Source organism: Lissotriton helveticus, chromosome 11 (genome assembly GCF_964261635.1).
Source record: "Lissotriton helveticus chromosome 11, aLisHel1.1, whole genome shotgun sequence".
NCBI classification, from domain to species: Eukaryota; Metazoa; Chordata; class Amphibia; order Caudata; family Salamandridae; genus Lissotriton; species Lissotriton helveticus.
In genome coordinates, this window is record NC_136072.1 from 123,761,678 (window position 1) to 123,789,539 (window position 27,862).

Below are 27,862 nucleotides of genomic sequence, written 5' to 3' on the forward strand. Positions count from 1 at the left end.
TGTTATTAGAAAATATGCAAACAGAAATAATGCTATAACCGCATAATACAAAAACTTTGAAGGAACATATATCATAGCCTCTCGAGAATGTTTAAATTATATATCAGTATGTTACTGGTTGCAGTTGCATATCATGTCTTCTCTTAAGCCAAGAAGTCAAATATAATAAGTCCTTTTCTAAAATAAAATGGATGAATACAATGAAAAATCTAAATACTCACAGAGGGGTTTGGATAAACTCATTGCCGGAGAATACCATTATTTTGAGAAGTGCAAAGTTATAGCCGCGACATCATGACATGGAGTTAGTGTTGTATAATAGAGTAACCAACGGAGAAAAGGAAACTATCTCATAGGAAATCGTGATAAGACAACATAAAAGAAAATCCACATAGAAGCTGGGTGAGCCTGATTGTGAAGTTTCAACAAGGCCACTATTCAAGGTATTATGTAGTCTGTAAGAATTCTTCTTCAATATCTAGGAAAGGGGTGAAGCATATTGATCATGTAGGAGAGTAGGATCTGCTTCTTATAGCTAAGTTACCCCCACTTTTTGCTGATGTTTCACTGTTTTTCGACTTTAGTCTGGCTGGGGCCCTGCTATCCAGGACCCCAGCCTAGCTACTTCCTCTCTAAAATGATTGCATGTACTTTGGGTACACCAAAGATTGGATTCTGGGGTACCCTTATAAGTCCCTAGTATATGGTATCCTATATACCCAGGGCATAGGTACCCCAGAGGCCTCTCAGGGGCTGCAGAATGTATTATGCCATCCCTGAGAGACCACTCAAAATTACACCACATGTCTGCTACAGCAGCCTGTGTAAGGGGGTGTATGCACCCCTTACTTATATATAGGTTCCCTATATCTACCTTACATCACTACACATATAAACCTATCAGTCACCCCTATGGCAGGCCTTATCAATCCTGAAGGCAGGGTGCGGGGCTTTGTGTGAGAGGGTGCCCATGAATAAGCAGGGCCCCTCTGCAGCCTTGGGAATCTATTCTCCAGGGTTGTTCTGTGATGCAGTGCATGATAACCTCGCGGTAAATGCTAACTTTGGAATGGCTGCAAGAAAACATGTTGTGTTTGGTGTCAAACACCTGGGAATCATACCTCCCCACCAGTCCTCGCGGCGGAGGTATGATTCCACCCTCCTAGAAGGAGAAACGTGACTACGCCGGTATACCCGGTACCAGCTTAACAGAACCCTGGCATCACAAAATGGATGCTGCAGCCACAGACACAAGTCTGGCCTCCTGCTGCTGGACGAAACTCCCGCAAGGGAGGCTGGACAATAGGTTTCCTGTCACAGGGAGGTGTAACCACCTCCCAGACAGGCTTTAGTGTATTGGGGCTGGGTGGGTGCACTTCAAGAGTGCTTTGAAGTCTGCACTAGGGGCACATTTGGTGTCCCTGTGCATAGTCCAACTTAAACCGGTTGCAGGGGCTACTAGCCCCTGCTCTGGCATGAAACTGGACAAAGGATATGGGTGTAACCACCCCTCTATCCTGACCCTCCCATAAGTGGGTCCCCGGAGTTTGTCCCACCCCTTCCTTGGGTAAAAAGTAGGAACCCCTGACTACAGGACTTTAGATTTACCTGGACAAAACTCTGAGACATAATCCTGGAGCTTGGACGATCTACAAGGCGCTAGATAACTGAAGAATCTCCCTTGGAGTAAAGGAGTTGGTCCCCTGCTTGGCAGGCACCTAATACGCATCTGACCGGTTTGCATCTCCGAAGCTCCCGCTGGACTCCGAAGAATTTGCAACACAGGAGGTGGGTTCCCAGACTTCCCAGAGGCCGACCCGAGCTCCCACCAAAGCTGAGACCCGTAGCCCTCGTGGGGACCGTGGAACCGGAACCCCTGGACACCGTGCACATTTGCAAGTACATATGCTTCTTGGCAATCCTTGAGGCTGTGATTTGGTCTACTTGTTGTCCAAGCCCCGAGCAGCATTTTCACTGAAGATTACTGGCCTACACTCATGAGTGTCCCGTGGGCTGGTATTGTGTGTTCCCTCTTTAGGTCCCTTCGCGATCCCTGGTCTGTCGACTGGTGGGTCCCTGTGAAGTCAACTCTAACTTTCAAAGGGCTTACCAGGTTGCTCCAGACGTGCCCCGACTCTCCACCACTTGGGAAGTCGTCAGGACCTTGCTGGTCCGCACCGAAGCATCTATTCTCTTCCTGCAGGGGTTGCTGTTGCCAAGGCTTGTTGTGTTCAATCCAAACACCGATGCCGCAGCACTCAACATCCTTCGTGGGACAGCTTGAATCCAGCTCATTGTCATCGCCGACGCCTCCTGGCTGCAGAGTCAAGCTTCACCTCTTCGCACCTGAAGCACCGGACATCAGTGGGCATTCGTCTATCGGGCCCCTGGTCACTGGCAAGTAACCCAGACTCTGTCCCCTCTGCTTTCAGGTTCTTCACATCTTCGATCCAGGCTTGGATCGCTCTGGACACTTTCCTTCTTCTCGGCGGCAGCACTTTGCGGCATGTCGCCATTGAAAACGACGGCGCGACCCAACACCACTTGACACCTATGCACCCGGCTTCCCTGGGTGAGGTAACTCGAGTACTCTGGTGCTCCCATGGGTGTTGGCCTTAGAATCCCCTAAGTCTAAAGGGGTTTGCTCAAAGTCCTCCCCTAAATGCCCTTAAACTTTAAAATTCCGACTGCAACTTTCCCCATTGAAGCTAACAGGGCTCGCGGCTGTGTTCTCACACTGCACACATCCCCCCGTGGGTCCCATGTGTCACCTGGGTGGTTCCTTGGGGTCTCAACAATTATACGTGCTCTATGCACTGTGTCTAGTGAAGTCGTGGTTCTTATACCACTGTCTTAAAATATGTTTTGGTCTCCCCCTGGGGCCCATTGTATATTGTGCTATTTACTGAAGTTCTAAAGTGTTGATAGTGTGTAGGTAAGTAGAGAGTGTTTAGTAATAAATACATATATTTTATATATACATGGTGCGGTTCTCCTTTCATTTGGTCCTTCAAGAGGTTATAATCTGGTAAACCAAGCTGCTTTACACTCCTTCAAGACTTAGCCTGAAGGCTGCTCTCCACAGCTACCACTAGGATGGCTTTCTATAAATGTTGTCTTTAAACCTATCATCAATAAGGGTTGTTTGGACTGGTGCAAGGTGCCCACTAGAACTAGTCAACAGCATATGCCAGGCCAACGTCTCACAGACCACACTAGCCTTAGTGGACTAATGCTTCCATTGTAGGGGCCTTTGTTCAACCTCATGGTCACAGGTTCAAATCCTGGCGGGTCCACTCAGCCTTTCATCCTTCTTAGGTCGATAAAATGAGTACCATTGAGTTGGGTAAATATAAACATCTGTTATTCAGCGCCAAGATGCCCACGGGTGGACATGCGCTTTACAAACACACATTATGTTAATTATTGGCATTTGAAATGAATGAGCCATGATTAATCTCTGAGTGATGAATACATCTGAAATAAATGCCTGGACCCAGAAATGGTACAGACAGCCCTGAGCACTGATTTGCCTCAGTTGCAAGCGGTCTCCTGAAACACACTTCCCCTTTTAGAAACTAACCTACTTCCTTAAATGGCATTGTAAAGAGGTTTCAGTATTTAAAGAAGATAAGTGATTTTGTAGTTTCCTCTTTTTTCTTCTGTTTAAGTTAGTCATGTGCTTGAGTTAGACGCAGAGCTTCGCTCTTTTTTCGCCCCTCTGTGTTTTAGACTACTTAAGTACATTTCTCCCCACCATGGAGGTCAATTGATCAAAATGCCAGGGGTCACTCACACCCACGGTTACACATTCACACACTCTCACTTGCAAGCATGCACACAACATTCAGTTAGAATCATTTTGTACTTACCTCAGCAGCTACAAGGGGTCATATTCCAGCTATAAATACTGTATTTGTATTACACTTATAGTAAACAATGTAATAAAATTCACTAATAATGTAATTAAAAAATGACAGAAAACAATGAGAGGGAACCCCAACCAATCTGCCGCTGTCTTACAGTCACTGATTTTGCCACCACTGAAGCCAGCAAAAGAAGTGTCAGGGGTTGCAATTGGCAAGCCAGGGGTCACAGCTGCGACCCCTGGTCACCCCGAAATGACATCCATGCTCTCCACTGTTTGTTATTTGATGAGATCTTCAGCGGGGGGGGGGGGGGGCAAAAACAAACCATGTTTTCGTTTTACATTATTGTCTGTCACATATGCATTGATCTGTTCTTTTTTATCTATTTTTTGTTGATGTCAAACTTACTTCTGATTAACATAACATAAGTATTTGTAAAGCGCACGTTCACCCACAAGTCTCTTGGTGCTGAATAACAGATGTTCATTGTTACCCAACTCAATGATACTCATTTTATCGACCTCAGATGGATGAAAGGCTGAGTGGACCTGCCGGGATTTGAATCTGTGACCATGAGGTCAAACACAGGCCCTGCAATGGACGCATTAGTCCACTGAGCCACCAGACCTGACCATTAACAATTAAACAAACGTACTTCTACTTGTTTCTTCCTATTTGACGAGTTTCAGAAAATCCTTCCTAATAGGCTATAAAAACCATACTCCAAGCTCTCATTTTGTCTAGGCTTCACCAGTGTAAGTCACTTTTTGCAACCCTGTTGTCTCTATTTCTCTTAGCCGGTACCAGTGCTGTTTCTTTGCCTAGATTTACTATTCTTTGACGCGGGGCATGCTGGACTAAAGTTGCTGTGCTGCGATTTGAAAGCAGGCGGAGACAGCAGAACAGCGCCACCTACACTAAAATATGGCACATTTTTCTCTCCCGCAGAGTTGGCGCACTTTTGTCAGTCATGCACCAGTGCACACACACTTGCGCCATAGTGCAAAGGCATGTTCATTCTTTAAAGTGTAGGTTTTCTACTTGAAGTTGTCCCTCCAGAACAAATCTATGCTTTAAGACTTTTCCCACTTTATATATGTGTGCTCTACAATGTAGCACACGTGAGAGCTGCCTTGAGGCTGCATAAGATTTTGGAACAAATCCCGGTCTACCAATGTTTGTAGATATGGATTTGCATCAAACCTGTTAGGTGATTGCATGGTAACGCCCATGCGCCACCCAAGAGTGGTTGACGCAAATCAATGCAAAGCCGAGCATAGCACAACTTTGTGTTACTTTGGGATACTATCCAACGTAAATCTTAATTTGCATTGGATAGTAAATACCGCCCTAACACTTTACGCCGGATTTGTGTCAGAAAAGTGACAGCAAATCAATGTCTACCAATGTTTGTAGATAGGGATTTGCATCAAACCCCTGGGTGGTTGCAATGAGAACACCGATGCACCACTCGTGGGTGCTTGACGCAAATTAAAGCAAAGCTGAGCATAGTGCAACTTTGTGTTACTTTGGGATACTATCCAACGTAAATCCTAATGTGCATTGGATAGAAAATCCCACCCTAACACTTTGCGTCAAATTGTTCACAAAAGCGACCCAAATCCAGTGCAGAGTGTTAGTAAATCGGGGTTTAGGTCTCCACAAATGACCTTGTTACTTGGCGATCCTTAAACGTTTCACTGGCTCCCTGTGCAGAAACATTGTCTTTATAAGCTCTTCTGTCTCTGCAATAGAGAGCTTTACTCCGCCTCTCATGACTACCTCACCTCCCTTTTGTCCCCTACTTTTCAACCAGGGTTCTTTGCCCCACACCTGTTTTTTTGTCCAGATTCCTAAATTCCAGAAATGTTGCTCCTCAGTGGTAACAGCCAAAAGACAGAATGACCCTCATCTCAGTCTTAAGGTCAAGAAGCTGTTTAACTGGATTTCAGAAATGTCTCAAAACTCAACTTTAGCCTAATATTTAGTCACGGGGGTTCTTGGCAGCTGTCTAAACTGGTTCAACAGCCTCCTACTCGACTTCTACTCTTCTCAAATTTCTTTGTTTTTTAGTCAAATTCTGGTTACCGCCGAGCTAAGGCTTTTTCCACTAGCACCAGGACACCCCTTTCCTGGGTATATGCAAGTTTTATAATACAGCTGTCCTCATCACCATTAAGAAATTCTGTAAATATATATGTAAGATGAGAGATTCAATGTGATAATGCTTGCATATATTGTCATTACCAATAATATATGCATGATACAATGTCAAATCATACAGGCACCAGGGGCCAACCCATGAGCTGTCATGCTTGGTAATATAGCATGAGAGCACTGCAGGGAATCGATGGGGAGTCTCAGATGCTGTCTAAGGGACAGCTGGCAGCAGGAAGCATTATTATTAAACACGTCCCCTGGCACCTCATTTCCCCACCCCACCACTTTTTTTTTTGTGCCAGGCGCCACTTTCATCAGTCCTGAGCTCTATCCCAATTGTTTTTCTCTGGCAAGGGTAGAACATTAAATCTTACCTCCACCAGAACTAATATTCTCATTCGCTTCCCTTCCCTCCCTTACCTTTCCTCCATGCTACTCTCACCTCTGCCCCATTCAGAAGCCCCCCACACACATTTACCACCTGCTCAGAGCAGATGGTAACTGTTTGCTTTCAACCCCCTCACAAAAAAGGGAGTATGATGCAAAGTACGCACAGTTATTCTCCAATCGAAGGGTTTAACCCATAAATGCACTGTATTTGCAGGGCCCTAAGAGTAATTATGGATGCACAATTTGCACTTGGACAGTACCAAGCAACTAGCAATCAGTGCCCAAAACCCTTACTTTTGTACAGGGCCCCAACGCTAAAATGTAAACGACTTAACTTTCCCCTACACTTCTGACCTTGTTCGGTACAGTGCCTTGTAGACAATTTCAGACTCAAGCTTGTTTTAGCACTGCTCAATGTCTATTTACAATATAGATATGTTTTACTATGTAGCTATTTACAACAAGGGGTGGTGATGGACAGAGTCTCTGAATTAAGCAGAGTACTCTCACCCAGTCAAGAGATCAGGGCTAGATCCAACACCGTTTTTTAGCTCATTGCACCATCCCAGTTTCAGAACCTGGCTGTATGCAAATTAGTCTGTCCCTGGCCCAGTGCATCATGGGAACAGGGCAGACCAGACTACAAAAGCCAATTCTTACACTGGGAAGGAAACAAGCTTCCGGGGACCGGTTTCTGCCATTTCAGGCGTCTTCGGCCCGGCTTGCTTGAATCCTGATGGTGCAATGAGCAAGGGACTCACATCTGAGTATACCCTTCCACGCTTAGGGTGGACAAAATATTTACAACAAGGGGTGGTGATGGACAGAGTCTCTGAATTAAGCAGAGTACTCTCACCCAGTCAAGAGATCAGGGCTAGATCCAACACCGTTTTTTAGCTCATTGCACCATCCCAGTTTCAGAACCTGGCTGTATGCAAATTAGTCTGTCCCTGGCCCAGTGCATCATGGGAACAGGGCAGACCAGACTACAAAAGCCAATTCTTACACTGGGAAGGAAACAAGCTTCCGGGGACCGGTTTCTGCCATTTCAGGCGTCTTCGGCCCGGCTTGCTTGAATCCTGATGGTGCAATGAGCAAGGGACTCACATCTGAGTATACCCTTCCACGCTTAGGGTGGACAAAATATTTACAACAAGGGGTGGTGATGGACAGAGTCTCTGAATTAAGCAGAGTACTCTCACCCAGTCAAGAGATCAGGGCTAGATCCAACACTGAAGCTTGTTTCCTTTCCAGTGAAGAATTGGCTTGGTAGTTTGGTCTGCCCTGTTCCCATGATGCACTGGGCCAGGGACAGACTAATTTGCATATAGCCAGGTTCTGAACTGGGATGGTGCAGTGAGCTAAAAAACGGTGATGGATAAAGCCCTGATCTTTTGACTGGGTAGGAGTGTTCTGATTAACTCAGATACTCTGTCCATCACCACCCCCTTTTGAAATTATTTTGGCCACCATGAGTGTGGAAGGGTATGCTCAGACATGAGTCCCTTGCTCACTGCACCATCAGGATTCAAGCAAGCCGGGCCGAAGACGGCTGTAATGCCAGAAACCGGTCCCCGGAAGCTTGTTTCCTTTCCAGTGAAGAATTGGCTTGGTAGTTTGGTCTGCCCTGTTCCCATGATGCACTGGGCCAGGGACAGACTAATTTGCATATAGCCAGGTTCTGAACTGGGATGGTGCAGTGAGCTAAAAAACGGTGATGGATAAAGCCCTGATCTTTTGACTGGGTAGGAGTGTTCTGATTAACTCAGATACTCTGTCCATCACCACCCCCTTTTGAAATTATTTTGGCCACCATGAGTGTGGAAGGGTATGCTCAGACATGAGTCCCTTGCTCACTGCACCATCAGGATTCAAGCAAGCCGGGCCGAAGACGGCTGTAATGCCAGAAACCGGTCCCCGGAAGCTTGTTTCCTTTCCAGTGAAGAATTGGCTTGGTAGTTTGGTCTGCCCTGTTCCCATGATGCACTGGGCCAGGGACAGACTAATTTGCATATAGCCAGGTTCTGAACTGGGATGGTGCAGTGAGCTAAAAAACGGTGATGGATAAAGCCCTGATCTTTTGACTGGGTAGGAGTGTTCTGATTAACTCAGATACTCTGTCCATCACCACCCCCTTTTGAAATTATTTTGGCCACCATGAGTGTGGAAGGGTATGCTCAGACATGAGTCCCTTGCTCACTGCACCATCAGGATTCAAGCAAGCCGGGCCGAAGACGGCTGTAATGCCAGAAACCGGTCCCCGGAAGCTTGTTTCCTTTCCAGTGAAGAATTGGCTTGGTAGTTTGGTCTGCCCTGTTCCCATGATGCACTGGGCCAGGGACAGACTAATTTGCATATAGCCAGGTTCTGAACTGGGATGGTGCAGTGAGCTAAAAAACGGTGATGGATAAAGCCCTGATCTTTTGACTGGGTAGGAGTGTTCTGATTAACTCAGATACTCTGTCCATCACCACCCCCTTTTGAAATTATTTTGGCCACCATGAGTGTGGAAGGGTATGCTCAGACATGAGTCCCTTGCTCACTGCACCATCAGGATTCAAGCAAGCCGGGCCGAAGACGGCTGTAATGCCAGAAACCGGTCCCCGGAAGCTTGTTTCCTTTCCAGTGAAGAATTGGCTTGGTAGTTTGGTCTGCCCTGTTCCCATGATGCACTGGGCCAGGGACAGACTAATTTGCATATAGCCAGGTTCTGAACTGGGATGGTGCAGTGAGCTAAAAAACGGTGATGGATAAAGCCCTGATCTTTTGACTGGGTAGGAGTGTTCTGATTAACTCAGATACTTTGTCCATCACCACCCCCTTTTGAAATTACTATGTAGCTGACACACCAACAAGCCAAAGCACCCACAAGGTGTTTTATTGTAACAATTTGATTATAATTCCTTCATAGACTTCATCCCAATTATTTTCAGGGAGAAAAATGGATGTATTCCTGCGGCCAGGCTTACATCTCGCCCAAAAAAATTCATATAATGGGGAGCCGCAGCCAACAGCTAATAGGTCGAGGGAGCCGTGGGTCGAAAAAGTTTGGGAACCACTGGTATAGCATGTTTGGGAAGACTTCTGGGAACTCGTGCTTCTGCTACACCATCCTTGTGGAGGTAGCTTGGGCTCAGTGATGGAATTGTATAGTTATATATTTAGAAGGGAACAGAAACTAGAGTGCCCCTATTGGAATTTATGGAGCTTTTCCCAACCCTTGTTGATATTTACACACACACACACGTGCGCACACGCACACACACACAAACACATACATATACACAGTATACAATACAACTCAAATGGGAATGCATCTAAGGAACAAATAGTATTATTGTCTACACATCAGGGGAGGCAACGTCCAGTGCAACAGTGCATTAATTAACAAACAAATACCTACATGGCCTAAAGTACCTAGATCTCTCCCATAGAGCGTGCTCCACCTTCAAGTGTTGGGGCATGTTGATGATTAAAGCAGGGGATGTTATAGTAAAGTAGAGTGTCCCTGAGAAATAATGTGAATCCAAGGCAGGTTACACAGTTTGTGGCCTTTGATTCTAAGGAAGACTGTCAGGGGTAAGTGAAGCAGTCAGGTCTCCAGCAAAGAGGAAATAACCAGGGTGAGCAAAAAACAATGCAGATGTTGGGCTAGACAAGCCCAAAGAATGAATGAATGAGTTCTTCACACTGCGAGTTCCAGGAACTAACCAGGGTCCTGAAAGGATGAAGATGAAGTAGAAGAAAGGGGACCCATGAAGGGATTGGATGGAAGAAATGAGAGTCTTACTTCTCCGTTAGACATGGTGCAAGAACAGATTCCGCACTATGCAGTGGGGAATCTGCAGTCTCTGGATTTTCAAAACTGAGGGGTCACAGGTGAATGGAGAATTAAATCCCTCGACAGCATCTATACTCCTGGTGCCACTCCAAGGCAATTTTGGCTGTCAATCATGGTGTGAACTAGTCAGATTTGCAACAGCATTAATCTTTATTTAGCCCATCAGCAGTATTAGATGCAACAAAAGAGCAAACTCTCGGCAGCAGGGCCTCATTTAATCTAATCGAACAAAATCAAATCTTAACACAAAACAACATGTTCCTACAACACATTTCTTTTTCAACAACCCACAACCAAAACTCAACAAACGCACAATCCCAGCACAACACAATAACAACACAAAAATCCTGCTGCATCCAAAAAACAGATCAGCACAAAAACACAACATAATTTTACTCATGTTTCTTTGTGTGTTGCTATTTCTGTTACTTTCTGTTTAATATGCTAAAACTGTTGCTACATATTATCAATTCGAAACATCTGCTTTTAGGTTTAAAGCATTTTATTGCATTTTCATGAACAGGGAAAACAATACATACAATTTATACCATCGTCAAAAGGAGGCAATGCAAAGTCTCTGCTCCAGGAGCGCCGTCAGTATGCCAGACATTACAATTATGTATGTATTGTGTATTGCGACTTATATAGCGCACGTATCACCCGAAGGTATCAAGGCGCTTGCTTAGGGAACCCGTCCTGGTATTCCCCTGTGAGATACCCCAGCAGGGTATCCACAAGGTGAAAGCCAGGCATCCCGCCGCGAGGGGCCGTAGTGGAGATTAAGCAAGCTATTGCCCAGAGTCGCAGAACCTGTTGTAGAGCCACAGGCTAGGTGTGAAGGCGGTGACGACAAATACCAACACCAACAAACCCCCCCCCAACTCCCTCCTCCCTGCCCTCCCTCCAAACCCCCACCCCCCTCCCCCTGTGCTGAGCGAATGTCTCACACCTTCTTCGCCTCTGCGATGGAACCACACCTCTCATCATGTTCCTCTTTTAAGCCAACTAGGCAAGCGGGCCAGTCAGGGATGTCAGTCGCATTAGCCTGAGATATCGGGGACATGTAATAACATCTGCTTTTAGAGGGGCCAGAGGTCTTTACACCAATCACTGCAGGATATACCAACAGTGACGTACTGGGAAAGTCTTTCCCTTCCAAAAGAAACCAGCAGTGATAGTGTTGCACAGAAGTAGGATCAAGGTTTTAGTTTTCATATCAGGAATCAGTAAAGATCCATATGGAATCAGATACATGGGGGTTGCAATGCTCTTGTGACATGAAACCCTATCATGTGGAGTCCCACATAAGCCTTTCCTGCCTCCTAAGCTATGTGATCTTCATGTTAACGCTAAGACGCAATTAACCATAGATTTGATTTTGATTTTTATGTTTTGCTAACGATATCTAAGCACTTGAATTGAGACTTGATCACCTCTGCCTTTGAAATCACGAAATTCAAGCCAGCAAACAGTGCTGTAAGAGCCAGAATACACTTAATCTGAACTTTGACATGACAATGGTGATCACAGTGGACCACACTGAGGGCTTCTGGGATTCCAACTCAAAAGTAAACAGAAGAAAGGGCATAGTCAAAGCAAACATTTGATTCAGAAAAGGGGGTGGTGATGAACAGAGTGTCTGAATTAAGCAGACCACTCTTACCCAGTCCAAAGATCAGGGCTTGATCCATCACCGTTATTTAGCTCACTGCCCCATCCCAGCTCAGAACCTGGCTATATGTAAAGAATTGGCTTGGTAGTTTGGTCTGCCCTGTTCCCATGATGCACTGGGCCAGGGTCAGACTAATTTGCATGTAGCCAGGTTCTGAACTGGGATGGTGCAGTGAGCTAAAAAACGGTGATGGATCAAGCCCTGATCTTTTGACTGGGTAGGAGTGTTCTGCTTAATTCAGATACTCTGTCCATCACCACCAACTTTTTGAATCGTTTTGGCCACCACAAGTGTGGAAGGGTATGCTCAGATGTGAGTCCCTTGCTCACTGCACCATCAGGATTCAAGCAAGCCGGGCCGAAGACGGCTGTAATGCCAGAAACCGGTCCCCGGAAGCTTGTTTCCTTTCCAGTAAAGAATTGGCTTGGTAGTTTGGTCTGCCCTGTTCCCATGATGCACTGGGCCAGGGTCAGACTAATTTGCATGTAGCCAGGTTCTGAACTGGGATGGTGCAGTGAGCTAAAAAACGGTGATGGATCAAGCCCTGATCTTTTGACTGGGTAGGAGTGTTCTGCTTAATTCAGATACTCTGTCCATTACCACCAACTTTTTGAATCGTTTTGGCCACCACAAGTGTGGAAGGGTATGCTCAGATGTGAGTCCCTTGCTCACTGCACCATCAGGATTCAAGCAAGCCGGGCCGAAGACGGCTGTAATGCCAGAAACCGGTCCCCGGAAGCTTGTTTCCTTTCCAGTAAAGAATTGGCTTGGTAGTTTGGTCTGCCCTGTTCCCATGATGCGCTGGGCCAGGGTCAGACTAATTTGCATGTAGCCAGGTTCTGAACTGGGATGGTGCAGTGAGCTAAAAAACGGTGATGGATCAAGCCCTGATCTTTTGACTGGGTAGGAGTGTTCTGCTTAATTCAGATACTCTGTCCATCACCACCAACTTTTTGAAAGCAAACATTTGAGCTTGTACTTCACTACATGGATAACACAAGCCAAGTGTCGTTCGCTACACCTGTATGATCCCCGCCGCTAATCCCAGATTGTACGTTCTCATTTATATCAACTTTTGAACATCTTTAAGAAGGATATTCACAATATGGAAGCTAAAACGCAACATTAAAATAAGCAGCTGTGTTGCAGTCTTCCTGAAATTTTTAAATATTAGGCAGGTAGATCACAACCATGATGCTTTCTTAATGGGACCATCTCAAAATGTAAAAGAGTAGAATACCGAGAAGACAATAAATACTTGCACCTACCTTTATGAAGTTGAAATTAATGAATCCTCCATGAAACGTTATGTTAAGGTTGGAACTGGTAAGCCCACAACTTCCAAAATAATCTGTTTGATTAGGTACAATATTGAAGAAACTATCCTGCAAGACAAAAAGAACGTACATTTTATGTTCTAGTGTGAATACATGAAGCCATACTCAGGTTTGTAAGGAGATATTGTTAAAATGTCTAATACCACTTTGTTTTGTCCTGTGTCTTTTTATTAGTCAGAAATATGTTATACAATTACACTACCCAACACTATGATCTATGGTCTGGGTTCACTAAGATTCAAGGAACGTACCAGGGCAAGAAAAGTTGCTGTGCTGTGCTGTGCTACGTGAATGAGAAGAGAGCAGAACTACACCATATTTATAAAAATATGGCGTCGTTCAGGTCTCTTTTTGAACTGGCACACTTTGGGCTGCCTAGCGTCAACAAAGGGTCCATTGTGCAAGTGCCTACATTGTGGTCAGGCTAGTTTTTTGTAGGAAGAGTTGTGACCAACAAATGCGAGCACTCAGTCCTTCAGGACAAAAAGCTCTTGCAACCAATCAAAACACTCTATTCTTTTAATTTGTGGTCTTGGAGGACCAACTGTCAACATATCCATACATTTTGAACCTTAATGTCTAAAAAACTACAGAACAGATTACACCAAATCACACTTTCTGAGTAAAGATCTAGATTTCTGGCAAATTTGGTGTAATTCTGTTCAGCCGTTTTTTAGGTCTCGCCTAGTGAATGCAGCGCAGCTGCTTTGCCTTGGCGAGACTCTATTGTTGTCGACTAGGATTCGGAAAGGAGACAAACCCTGTACGTGCACAGACAGGCCATGGGCATGCACATGGTGTCTCCTCTGCCTCACACGCTTCCACTGCGCGCTTGTTAGGTCTCGCAGACTCTGTGTGCTTTCCTCCTGTTTTTTTGCATCGCACTTTCACTTTAAAGCGCGATGAAACTGCAAGATGTCTCCAGATTAAACCGTGCATACTCGATAGCTGCAGAAGTACAGCTTGACAGACACTGTGGGCAGTAAGGAAGCAGCGTGGTAAGTTTCATGTGGCATGCGGTGTGTCACCGTTTTCAATTTTTTATTTCTTTCATTCACTGGGGTTAAAGTTAAACTCACTTGCTAGAGGGAGCAGTGGCTCTGGGCTAAACAAAGACAAGGGTTCAGGTTGAAAGGTCACGTCTGTGCCGCACTGAAGGTCAGACCCTGCTGCAGCGTTGTGCTCGAGATACTGTAGACGTCTGTTGGGTCGACCCTCTCCCGTGAACATGTTTGTGGTAGTGGTATTTAAACGTGTAAGTGGGAGAAGCTGTCGTCGGTAGTGCAATCTGTCAGCAATGAATTGGATAGTGCTTGATTTTACAACCATATTGCACATTGTAATGTAATTTCTGTTGTTCCAGTGGTGTTTCAATAAATACAATTTTATACAACACATTAAACTGCCACCCAGAGTTTTTACTGCGGGCAAAATACAAACCGCCTTGCCGCAGACCTCTTTACTCTTGTTTTTAAAGTTTTTGTCTTGGAAGATGATAAGTTAATGACTTGTTTCTCATGCGGTGAATAGTTGTTGTCCCTTGCTCAGCTTCGATGGGTTTGAAGCGTCTAACGCTATTCGAAGATGATTAATGTGTATTCTTGAGATGGCGGATACTCGGCAAATTGTGTAATTTGGTGCTGAGCTAAAGGTGCATTGGGTTGTGTCCCTTGTGTACTGTTAAAGTAGGACGTGCAACAATAACTTTAACTGATAGTAGTAAGTGGAAACCTATGCATCGGTATTTCATAGTCTGTGAAACAGGAATGAACCCACGAGTGGCTATACGTTAATACAATTTAACTTGTTTTAAGTATTTTGTGTTTGTTTTTGCAGTTGTTTCTCCCAGCTGATGTTTCAGAAGTAGTCATTTTGGTAAGAATGTTCTTAGAAAAGCGGGTTCCTTATTGAGGAAGTAGTGTAGAGGGACCTAAGGGGTGGGGCATTTAATTGAAAGGTGTGTTAATCATGGACTACCTCCACAGTGTGGTGGACATCAACAGATTGCTCGTTGTACTGGAAATGAAAATATTTGTGGCGAAAACACCAGAAACCTTTTCTTTTCCAAAATTAAATCAAATTCTTCCCTCTCATCACACGTTTGATTATTTATTTATTTTTTTTGTATATATTTTTATTGATTATAACACAAGAGTTGAAATGTACATATCGGGCATCATTGAGTGAAACACATTACAGTGGTGAACGGGCAAAGGAATTGAGGTAATGCACTACAATTATAGGCATCTGAAAATTATCAATATCAACGGAGAGCTGGAGCAAAACAATACAATGCAGATAGCCATAAGCAAACATTATCAAAACCCGCCCACCAAAGATTCAGGATATAAAGATTGAACACTCGACACTCGATATGAATAACGAAAAGCTCAGGAGAATATGCCACATCTCTTGTGAAGAAGGGAAAGGGGAAAAGTAAGGTCAAAGAAAAAAAAAAGGAAAAATAAACCCCCCCACACCCCCCCGCAACCCCCCACCCTGCACCCCTGCAAATGGCTACGACCTAACCCCACTAGCAGCGTGCCTGTCGCCCCCTAAACTACACCCCAAGGAAGGGAAAAAGACGGAGGAGGAAATGTCTTACAATACGAAACGGGCTCCCGGACTCCCCTCCCCCCCGCCAAAAGCGGACAGCCCCTACCGTGGTACTAAGCGATGTAAAGCAGACTAATGAACAATCCAATAGGGGAGTCACCGAAAAAGAAAGGACCTTCCCGCCCAACCCCCGGCACCACAGAGGCAGCAAATCCCTTTTCCAACACAGCCATAGCACCAAACCCAGTCAATCAGAATTCTATATGGCCCGTACTCCCACAGATACAACCCAGCTGAGCCAAAAGAGAGTCACTGTACCGAATTCAGACAGTCAAATTCAGCCCTGGCCATTACGATCCATCGCACAAACCCCATCCAGTAGGACCAGTATAGTAGCAAAAGAGTCAAAACATTGTAGAAAAAGAAGATAAATGTAGGCTGAAAAGGTAAAAAAGGTTAAGTCTCGAAGTCCACAAGATGTACGAAAGTCAGTCCAAAAAGTATCGATGGAGGTTTCCAGAAACAAAGAAAGAAATGAGTCCTGTACGGGAGATAACTCTGTCGATCTTGCTGGTTGTTCAGGGGCTCCAGTAGCGTACCGCTGTAGTTGCGCAGATACAATTGGCACCAGGTCATGATTATGTTCGGGGTCCTCCTCTCGAGTTAGATCGAGCTTCGCGGCGGTCACCGTACGTTGCAGGTCTGACATAAGGCAGGAGTCCGGTCTCAAACAAACAGTCTTGATGGTTACAGTCAAGTTGTGGAGAGCAGCCTCCATTTGCTGATGAAGAGCCCCAATGGCGGCCATTACGGTTCCCAGTGTCGTTCCACACATCGTCCGACCCATCGCCGCTTGAACGATAACAAAACAAGCCCTCAACCCCGGAGGCCGGCTACTCCGGGGAAACCAACAGGAGCGGGGTGGACGGAGGCGACCGGCGACTTGCAGGCTTGGCGATCTTTACACCGCTGCTGAGAGCGGGGGCCCACCCGCGGACCCCGAGGGATGCAGCAGGGTCTCGAGACCTGGCCCCCCACCCACCGCAGCAACCACGTCGCGTCGCCGTCTGTCTAGTATTCGCCGGGACCAGAGACCACCACCAGGATCGAGAATACGTTCCACTCCGATGAGACAGGACTCCGCCGGGTACCCGCGGCTGATGTTGTTCAACTGAAACCCGGCTGGGTCAGTACTCGAGGCCCCGGCTCAAACACTGGAGTAGGCCCGAAAGTGAAAGACGGTGTAACTTCGTAGAGAAAAGTGATAAAAATTCCGGGATTGCCCCCCTGGGCTCAGCAACGATTCAGACACCCGGGAGTCTGGCGGGAGGTCAGGATGGAGTTCAGGATAGGTCCGGCAGAGGTCGACGGAGCCGGGAGCTTATGCGGCCATCTTGGTTGCTAGCGTAGCTCCTCCTCACGTTTGATTATTTTTGTTTTGCTGTGACGCACAGCATGCCCAGCACACTAATATTGCAGCAAGACCAAAGTGAAAGCTGACCGTGCATTGAATCCCTGCTTAGGGATAGCCCCCAGGGCAGAGATAGAGCCACCTGTTAGCCACCAGGGACACTTGTGTGGTGGAAACATCCTCACCCCTCCATCCCCCACCCCAAAAAGACATCGGCTAAGGCTTACCCACTTCCCAGCACTATAGTTTTCCCCAGGGGTTGGGGGATTGAAGAAAAGGGGCCATTTACTCTCAATCTGCCATCCTGGGAAGGTGGGACAGAAAACCACTAGACACTGGTGGAAAAAATGACAAATTTATTTATTTATTTATTTATTTATTTATTGCCATTTATAAAGCGCGACAAATACCCGCAGGCGTCTTGACGCTAGTTAATTTGCATACATTCAGATCGATGTTAATTGCTCCAACAGGTTACCTACATTTGATAAAGGTTATTGGGTGAACAACCAGGTCTTTAGTCTCTTACGAAACTGGAGGAGTGTAGAGCATGTTCTGATATCTTGGGGCAAAGTGTTCCAGAGTTTTGGGGCAGCGACCATAAAACGACGTTCACCCCATGACACTGTTTTAGCGCGGGGAACCACTAGATGGTTGCGATTGGAGGACCGAAGCTGACGGGAAGGTTGATATGGAAGCAGTTGCTCTGTCAAGAAATGCGGGCCTTGCTTGTTTAGTGCTTTGTAGACTATACATAATGACTTAAATTTGATCCTGTTCTGGATCGTCAGCCAATGAAGTTGTGTGATAGTGTCCGAAATGGCCGCAAATTTTGGGATTCCAAAAAGCAGGCGTGCCGCCGCATTTTGTATCGACTGCAATTTTCTCGTGACCCTGATCTGCGTATTTAAAAATAGGCCGTTACAGTAATCCAGTGATGTTAAGACCAGGGAACTAACCAAGGTTTTTATGGCGGCCGTTGGCAAGAACGGATTGATTTTTCTGATCATGCGTAGTTTATGGTGGGCTGTAGAGGCCACTTTATTAGCATGATCCATGAAATTTAGGCCGTCGTCAAAGGTGACTCCCAGATTTCTAACCTTGGTTACTGGCTTTGGAAGAGCTCCAAATGTGGTAGGTCACCAAAGAGCTGACCAGTCCGGTGAGAGAGGTCCAAAAATCACTACATCAGTTTTTAGGGCTCGCCTGCTGATGCGCTTCAGCGCATAGCTGGCGAAGCTCTATAGGGGCTTATCCAGTGTTTATCCACTGGCGATTCCACTGGCGATTCCTTCAAGTGCATGTGCTTTTTAGGTCATTGCGCTTGCGCAAGCCCTAAAAAGCGCATGCACAATGCCACCAGCCGCCTGCCTGCCTGCCTCGCATTACCACATCAAAGGCAGCCCTCCGAGCGCATTTCTCACCCCCTAATTATTCACGGCCGGCCGGCAGGCACATCAAAGGCTGCTGCTGCCGTGACTCGCATTTCTCCTCCCTCCTCCCCTATCACTGCCCAGGCCGGCCGTACTTTCTCTTTACAAGGGCGCCCATTCCTGAATCACTTGAAATCTCTCCACATTATTTGCATTTTGTTAATTAAAAAAATTAACTTCAACACAGCGTTGCACATTTTTCTCGACTTCGGAAGGATGAGTCCCAATCTCATTTGTACAAAGTGTTGTAATGGGATTATTGGAGAGTTAGAGAAACGTGCTCACAAGTTACATTTTTATGCAAATCATCTGAGTAAATAAACAATAGCATGGTGCCGTTTGCGTCCTTGACTTGATCTGGTTTTTATTTTTATTTTGCTATTATTCTCACAAAGGCTAAGAAGGTCTGCCTACTTTAGTATTAAGTGCTATACGTCGCATAAGCAACAGCTAACCATTCACTCACCCACGCAACGCCACTCACCCATGCAACGCCACTCACCCACGCAACGCCACTCACCCACGCAACGCCACTCACCCACGCAACGCCACTCACCCACGCAACACCACTCACACACGCAACGCCACTCACACACGCAACGCCACTCACACACGCAACGCCACTCACACACGCAACGCCACACACGCAACGCCACACACACACGCAACGCCACACACACATGCAACGCCACACACACATGCAACGCCACTCACACATGCAACGCCACTCACACATGCAACGCCACTCACACATGCAACGCCACTCAACCACGCAACGCCACTCACACACGCAACGCCACTCAACCACGCAACGCCACTCACCCACGCAACGCCACTCAGCCACGCAACGCCACTCAGCCACGCAACGCCACTCAGCCACGCAACGCCACTCACACACGCAACGCCACTCACACACGCAACGCCACTCACACACGCAACGCCACTCACACACGCAACGCCACACACACACGCAATGCCACACACACACGCAACGCCACACACACACGCAACGCCACTCACACATGCAACGCCACTCACACATGCAACGCCACTCACACATGCAACGCCACTCACACATGCAACGCCACTCACACACGCAACGCCACTCAACCACGCAACGCCACTCACCCACGCAACGCCACTCACCCACGCAACGCCACTCACCCACGCAACGCCACTCACCCACGCAACGCCACTCACCCACGCAACGCCACTCACCCACGCAACGCCACTCACCCACGCAACGCCACTCAGCCACGCAACGCCACACACACACGCAACGCCACACACACACGCAACGCCACACACACACGCAACGCCACACACACACGCAACGCCACACACACACGCAACGCCACACACACATGCAACGCCACTCACACATGCAACGCCACTCACACATGCAACGCCACTCACACACGCAACGCCACTCACACACGCAACGCCACTCACACACGCAACGCCACTCACCCACGCAACGCCACTCACCCACGCAACGCCACTCACCCACGCAACGCCACTCACCCACGCAACGCCACTCACACATGCAACGCCACTCACACATGCAACGCCACTCAACCACACAACGCCACTCACACACGCAACGCCACTCAACCACGCAACGCCACTCACCCACGCAACGCCACTCAGCCACGCAACGCCACTCAGCCACGCAACGCCACTCAGCCACGCAACGCCACTCACACACGCAACGCCACTCACACACGCAACGCCACTCACACACGCAACGCCACTCACACACGCAACGCCACACACACACGCAACGCCACACACACACGCAACGCCACACACACACGCAACGCCACTCACACATGCAACGCCACTCACACATGCAACGCCACTCACACATGCAACGCCACTCACACATGCAACGCCACTCACACACGCAACGCCACTCAACCACGCAACGCCACTCACCCACGCAACGCCACTCACCCACGCAACGCCACTCACCCACGCAACGCCACTCACCCACGCAACGCCACTCACCCACGCAACGCCACTCACCCACGCAACGCCACTCAGCCACGCAACGCCACACACACACGCAACGCCACACACACACGCAACGCCACACACACACGCAACGCCACACACACACGCAACGCCACACACACACGCAACGCCACACACACACGCAACGCCACTCACACATGCAACGCCACTCACACATGCAACGCCACTCACACACGCAACGCCACTCACACACGCAACGCCACTCACACACGCAACGCCACTCACCCACGCAACGCCACTCACCCACGCAACGCCACTCACCCACGCAACGCCACTCACCCATGCAACGCCACTCACCCACGCAACGCCACTCACCCACGCAACGCCACTCACCCACGCAACGCCACACACACACGCAACGCCACACACACACGCAACGCCACACACACACGCAACGCCACACACACACGCAACGCCACACACACACGCAACGCCACACACACACGCAACGCCACTCACCCACGCAACGCCACTCACCCACGCAACGCCACTCACCCACGCAACGCCACTCACCCACGCAACGCCACTCACCCACGCAACGCCACTCAGCCACGCAACGCCACTCAGCCACGCAACGCCACTCAGCCACGCAACGCCGCTCAGCCACGCAACGCCGCTCATCCACGCAACGCCGCTCACCCACGCAACGCCACTCACCCACGCAACGCCACTCACCCACGCAACGCCACTCACCCACGCAACGCCACTCATCCACGCAACGCCACTCATCCACGCAACGCCACTCATCTATATGCAAAACGAAAAATGTCAAACTCTTCTATTGCGAGACCTATTGCATTTTCAATGCTTGTTTATGAGTTGAGTTTCAGGCAATTTGTTGCCATCCACTCTCCTATCTCCGTCATTCCATTTTGGAAGCGTTGGGCGACTTCCCCTCCGTCACCCTTAATGGCCAATACCAATTGCGTGTCGTCCGCATATGAGGTTAGGCTCATCCCATGTGCTTTGATGACATTAGCAAGGTCCGACACATAGATATTAAATAGTGTCGGACTCAGGGATGAGCCTTGAGGCACCCCACATGGCAGCGAGAGCTTGGCAGATTGGTAAGGTCCAAGGCTGACGGCCTGGGTTCTGTCAGTGAGAAACGAGGCGAGCAGGTCTCTCGCCGTAAGGCAAATGCCCATCTTTTCGACACGGTCGACCAAAATCTTGTGGTCGACCGTGTCAAAAGCGGCTGAGAGGTCCAGCAGTACCAAAACTGCTGTCCCACCCTGGTCTCAAATACAAAGAAGGTATTGGAATGCCTGCCCAGGTATCTGACGATATTTTTCCATCCCAGAAAAAACACAATTCGGGTTTTTTTACGCCACCCCAATGCATCCCCGTGGGAGTTAGCTCATCCTCAGGTGCAGGGAGCAGCAGAAGGCCCTCTAAACACCTTGGAAACAAGCATTTGCAATGCAATAGGTCTCGCATTTACGCGAGTTTGAGCTATTGACATTGCAAATAACAATGCCTTTTTCTGTTTTTGTTTTTAAAAACACAAATAAAAGGCAGTGTCATTTAAAATGCCAATAGCTTAAACTTGCGTAAATGCGAGACCTATTGCATTACAAATGCTTGTCCTGTACCTTTCTCTAATTTTGCCTACGAAAAATGCATGGGGGAAAAAGTGTTTTGGGAACCCCCTTTGTCTCACCCCGCCCACTTGGAGATCACTTCAAAACTTTCAAGGTAGCAACTGAGGTGGAAGAACTTTTACTTCTGGAACATTTCATGAAGGGTTGTCAAACAGCGAAAAGTAAATATCAAAAAAATAAATGTTCTTCCAATGGAAGCTGTGCCACACATAAACCGACAAAGCAGCTGCTGTCACGTTGTAAAGGTTAAATACCCTTTCAATAGGATAACAAGGTGTAGCAATTGCTACCCTGATTCTATTTGTTTGAAGACACTGCTGGCTGGTTTGCGACCCCTAATATGTTTCCTAATTTACGATTGATCCAAACAGTAATGTGTATCTCCTGCTAGTATTAGTACAGCAAATGTATCCTATTCTTTTCATATTGCCAGAAGTAAATGTCTATTTCAAAGGGGCGAATAGGTAATGGAAAGGATTGTGGTCCCAACAAAGTTATGAGTTGTTGGGTGTGCACAAAGTGTAAGGGTCTGCCCAATCCTTGAACACACAATGCCTGCACCAGGAAGAGATTAACTCATGCATAACACCTGAGTAAATCCTTTTATGTGTGCAAATTCACGTTTTGTATATTCACAAAGATAATTGTTTAATTTCCCAATACAATGAGTATGTACAATGTAAGTATTTGTAATTGTAAAATATACTCGAAAATATGAGTAATATTTGAAAATAAATCTAATAAATCTGTCGTCTAGAATGGCCCGAATTACATGCACCTAATTGGGCCACTGAGCACATTGTAGTATTTATTAATATTTAAAAACCTTCCAGTTTATTGTTATTTTCTTTTAAGGACAAACACTGTGTGGTATGTTACTAAAGTAGGAAACAGTCTAGCAGGACTCTGAAGCCACTGCTGTGACCCTAATTCTCAAAAATCGCTCATTGGACCCTACAGAAACTAAAAAATATTCAATTGATTTTCAATTTCCAATATGACTTCCTTAACAAAGATAGCGGAGTCAGTTGTCACTTGGCAACTTCAATTCTTTATTGATAAAGATCTTTGTCAATAAAGGTGATCATTTCATCCCTTATCAGCCATGTTTCAGACCAGGAAGCAGCACTGAATAGAGTGTCTTTGAGGTGGTAGATGACTATTAACGATGAGGTGTGTGTGTGTAATTTTTATCCCCACTCTCTTTATCATGCAAGATGTTATTGTGCAGTAATACACAGGTAAGACCCACGGAGGCTCCTCTTTGGTATTTTACCCTTCTGTACTTCACCACGCAGGTAAGTATTTTTTTTTAATCTAATGACATAAATATTATGGCATTAAAAACAGGTAATTTAAGAGTTAAGGGATAGGCAATGGTTAAGGGATGGCTAAAGGTAATGGAGATTAAAGGGGAAGGAATGTACGATGTTTTAGGGTTTTTAAGCAGGTAGAGTTAAAGGGAGGTAAGGGAATTTTAGGATTAAGGGAAGGGTAGAGTTAAAAGAAGAGAGGGTTTTTAGGGTTGGTGTGGGTAGAGGACAGGGAGCTTAGGGTTTTTATGGCTCAAGAATGGGTAACTATAACTCACGCCCCTGCCATGCACAGTGTTGTCATCGATGATGTTAGTTCAGCTGTCATCAGTAATGCTATAAATGATGTCACTGAACACACCAGGAGCGGTGTAATATGTGATGTCATAAGCAGTGCATTGCAAAGGAGCGAGTCATAGTTACTTTAGGGCATGAGTTAAAGTACCTTGTGATAACTATGACTGGTGAATGTTAGCGGTATATCCAAGTATGCCACGGAAGTGCTGCTCTAAGTTTCTGGGATAAGGATTTTGGACTCGCTATCCGTGGTCCACACAGTTGTGTGTTGCCTATCGTGAATAGGATATTAGGGATTGCATGCGGCCGTCCATCCAATTGCTGTCTCCCAACCTCCACTACTGCTGCCGGTAGTTGTCCCTCAGTCATAGGCATGGCTTTGAAAGAAATATCATGGGCTGCCTCTAAAAGAAAACATTTGTTCAATGCTTCGCAACTGCAGGAGCATCTAAAAAAGACTGCTAAATTTCTTTGACAGTACCAACAGGGGGAGACAGCACCTTAGATCTCCATTTCACTTGCAACTCACATGCACTCTCATTGTTGATATTGCAATTCACATTTTTTTCTGCTCATTGCTGTTTAATTTGTTGTACTTTTTTTCAATGGATTTTGTGATTTTGCATGCACTTTTTGCACCACAGGCTTTGTACATTCAAACCCCCTTCATACACCTGTCCTGGTCTGTTCTGTATTTCATCAAGCCCCCTCTGGGATCCACAAAACCAGATCTTCTGATTTGTATTCTATCTGTGATGTAAGAATTTTGATACTTGGCTGCAGAAATGCATAGGTCCAGATGATTACATAGTTTCAAGATCTAAAGAGTTACACATACTGATCCTCCCTGACTTTCTCTGCTTGGTTCAGTGGGGCAGCGGTCTTGTGCAGCGTTGGTGCTGCACAAACTTTGAAAGGTCTTCCGTTCCCTGCTTACAAAAATTTTGAAAATATTAAAAGAAGCAAAGACTCCACTAAGGTATCATGGTTTAAATATCTAACTCTCTTAGCATTCGAACCCTCTCAGTAAATCAACCGGCTATCAATGCGAACGTGGTCATGTATCCAGATTGTAGAGGTGGAAGTGAGGCAGACATCAATGTTTTCTCCTTTGTGAATTTCTCTCCAGAACTTCTACTGATGTCCCAAGACCAGAGTATGTGAATACAACAAACCAGTCGGCTTGACCAACAGCGATGTCAAAATATTTCAAAATAAAGTCCTCATATTGACGCACAATAACTGAATTTTTCATTCTGTGTCATGCTATCAGATTTACACTGCAAATTCTTAAACCATCTTGCTCTTTGCCTCTCATAAGAGCTTAAGTTAGTTGTCACAGAAGCCTATACAACAGTGATGACATGCTTCAGAAGTATTTTTTGGTATTATCAGATGTATCATTCCAAAGAAATAATTCCTCTCGGATAAAAGAGAAAAGCGACCCAAAGTTGAGACTGAAAGATCCTCTCATAAAGCCATGTTGATTTAATGTTTCAAAAAAGGGCAACATTCTAATACCTTTAAGGGTGTACTGAAACTTAATGTCAAGTTAAGTTGGGAGCAGAAGTGAAGCTCGTTTGCAAAGTCACTGTGATGTTTGAGCCCCCTTTTGTGGGGCGGAACCCATCCTGTTCCATGTTATTTTGAAATCTGAAGGGTTTCCTAAGTGGCAAATCTCAGAATTTACTGGAACTTCTGGGTCTGAGCTGACTGCATTAACAAGATACATGCAGCAGCAGTTTATTTCAAGATGTGCCATGGGTACTTCAATGATATCTATCTTTACTCGTAATCGTCATGCCACTGACTACACTACAATGAGTCGGTCTATTCCAGTGAGAAAGCGTAGCATGTCATATTGAGAAGATGAAGCAACTTGAAAAGCCAAATTCTTTCAGTTCATGTAGGATCTGGAGCTTTCCACACAATCAATGGTATCCTCAGCACCAACAGGTATCAAGGACGCGTGGCCATTCTGTTGGGTGCTTTGTGTATAATATTCAATAGTAAAATACCAACAAAAGAGTGCTACTTAATGAAAAACAAAAAGGTAGCTGAGCACAAGGAGTCAAACGCACCCATTAGGTGTGTTTAGAAAGCCCTCACTCACCGACCTAGTCGGTGACATGCTTCATCATCGGGCCCCACTGGGTGTGATCGAATGTCACTCCAGTGTGCTTCAACGCCAGATTTACTGCGGAGCGGGTAATGTGAAGATGTGAAGGCTAGGTGAAAGATTTACGTGAGTAGTGTGAGGTGGTGACTTAAAAATGGCTTGGGTGTATCAAAAATTCATTTAATGGTTGATCACCAAGGGCATATTAAAATATGTGTTTGAAAACAAGGTCAACTAAATTGGATGGCCTGTTTCAAATAACATTACGTGAGCGGTCAACATGTTTCAGCCAATGTTGGTATGATTAACCTGGCATTCGTCAGGACCTAGTGTGACTAAACCCCGGCGGTATGGGCACGCTAAGGCCCACCCTACCAAGGGACGTGAAAGTAAAAAAGATCTGTCGAAGTGCACTGGGAAGGTGGCGTCACCGATCAAAAAACGGGAGGCACAACCCTTCTAGTCTCAGGATGGGAGACTCAAAAATTAGATGCACCTGTAAAGATAAAAGGGTACAGACAGACATGGACAGATAAATACACAATTAGTGATTGTTCTGTAGGCCACTGGACATACAGTGGTGACTCGTGCTCATATGTACAGGCAAGTGCACAACACACGACTAGATAGCAGAGGTGTGTGGTTCTGCCTGTGGCTATCTATTCACATACTACATGATAGCATTATCAGTGTAATATAATTATCACGTAGTGCCAGTGTCGATGGGCAAACAACATTGATGCCCACCAGTGAGCATGTGTTATTTCATGCGGCGGATCAAAACTGCGTGCTATGGTGAGGGAAGTGCGTAACACTACAAAATCCCAGTCTATACCGCGTTTGTCAGTAAGGAACTACACGATCAATGGGCCAAGGGCCAGTGACCAATATCACCAGGAAAACGAAAAATGCTCGTTTAATGGTTCTCACTTGCAAGGAGAGAAAATTACACCTCATAGACTGCGGGAGGGGGGTGACGGCGTATTTGGCACATCCTGTAAAATTTAAAAGACACACAAACAAACGACAAACTTAATGGGAAAGAATCGCAAGGTACTTAGCTCAGGTAGGAGACAGCCGAAAGCGCACTTATGCCCACGACGCCAGGCACCCGTTTGTGAACCTGACCAACCCTCGTGACCGCGTCTCGACGATCAAGAGGCGGACGGGTCAGGATGTATATGAAGCCCGGGCTCTGTTGCCAGTGTGCGCACACTTCCGGGAAGGGGCGTGGCCACAGGCGCGTTTACGTCCGGGCGACCAATGGGGGAAAGCGTTCACAATAAACACTCAGTAGTGGACGTAGAAAGACTAGCACGTCACGACTACTATTTGTTTTGGCTGTCATGGTGATAAGATTAGAAAACAGCACCAATGGAACACGTAAAGAGGAGAGATGCCTACGTCTTTACATAGTAAGATGGGGAAAACCCACGTTGGATAAAACAACTGCAGACACTGCTGTGGTAATTGTGAATATGAGAAGGCAGTGTTACCGACTTGGTTACCATCATGGGGGATAGCGAAATTAGAGCTAAAGAAGGCAAATGTTATAGCTAAAAAACGCAGATATTACCGCTAAAAAAGGGGGGGAGTCACAGAATGAGGTTCTGTTGAAAGTGGGCTTCACACGATCCAATTGGAAGAGCTGACAGAGTACAGCAAGCAGCTCAACTCGGCCCCTTTGATAGGGTATGTGCAGGAGGACGTCTTTACACCTGAAATTAGACAGGTCAGGGGGACTGGTGTAATCTGATGAATAGCAAACCGATAGTTAAGGAACAAAACCACTAAGAGGTTTATTTTCTAATAGCCCCCCATGG

At 46.4% G+C, this 27,862-nt stretch overlaps 1 protein-coding gene across 1 annotated transcript in view; it reads right to left on the minus strand.

Moving 5' to 3' along the window:
* The window catches only part of LAMP3 (lysosomal associated membrane protein 3), a 118,925-nt gene that overhangs the window by 51,040 nt on the left and 40,023 nt on the right, over positions 1 to 27,862 (minus strand). The window contains exon 3 of the mRNA XM_078666046.1: positions 13,201 to 13,317. Within this exon, the coding sequence (XP_078522172.1) occupies positions 13,201 to 13,317 (117 nt within the window). The remainder of the gene's footprint in view (positions 1 to 13,200; positions 13,318 to 27,862) is intronic.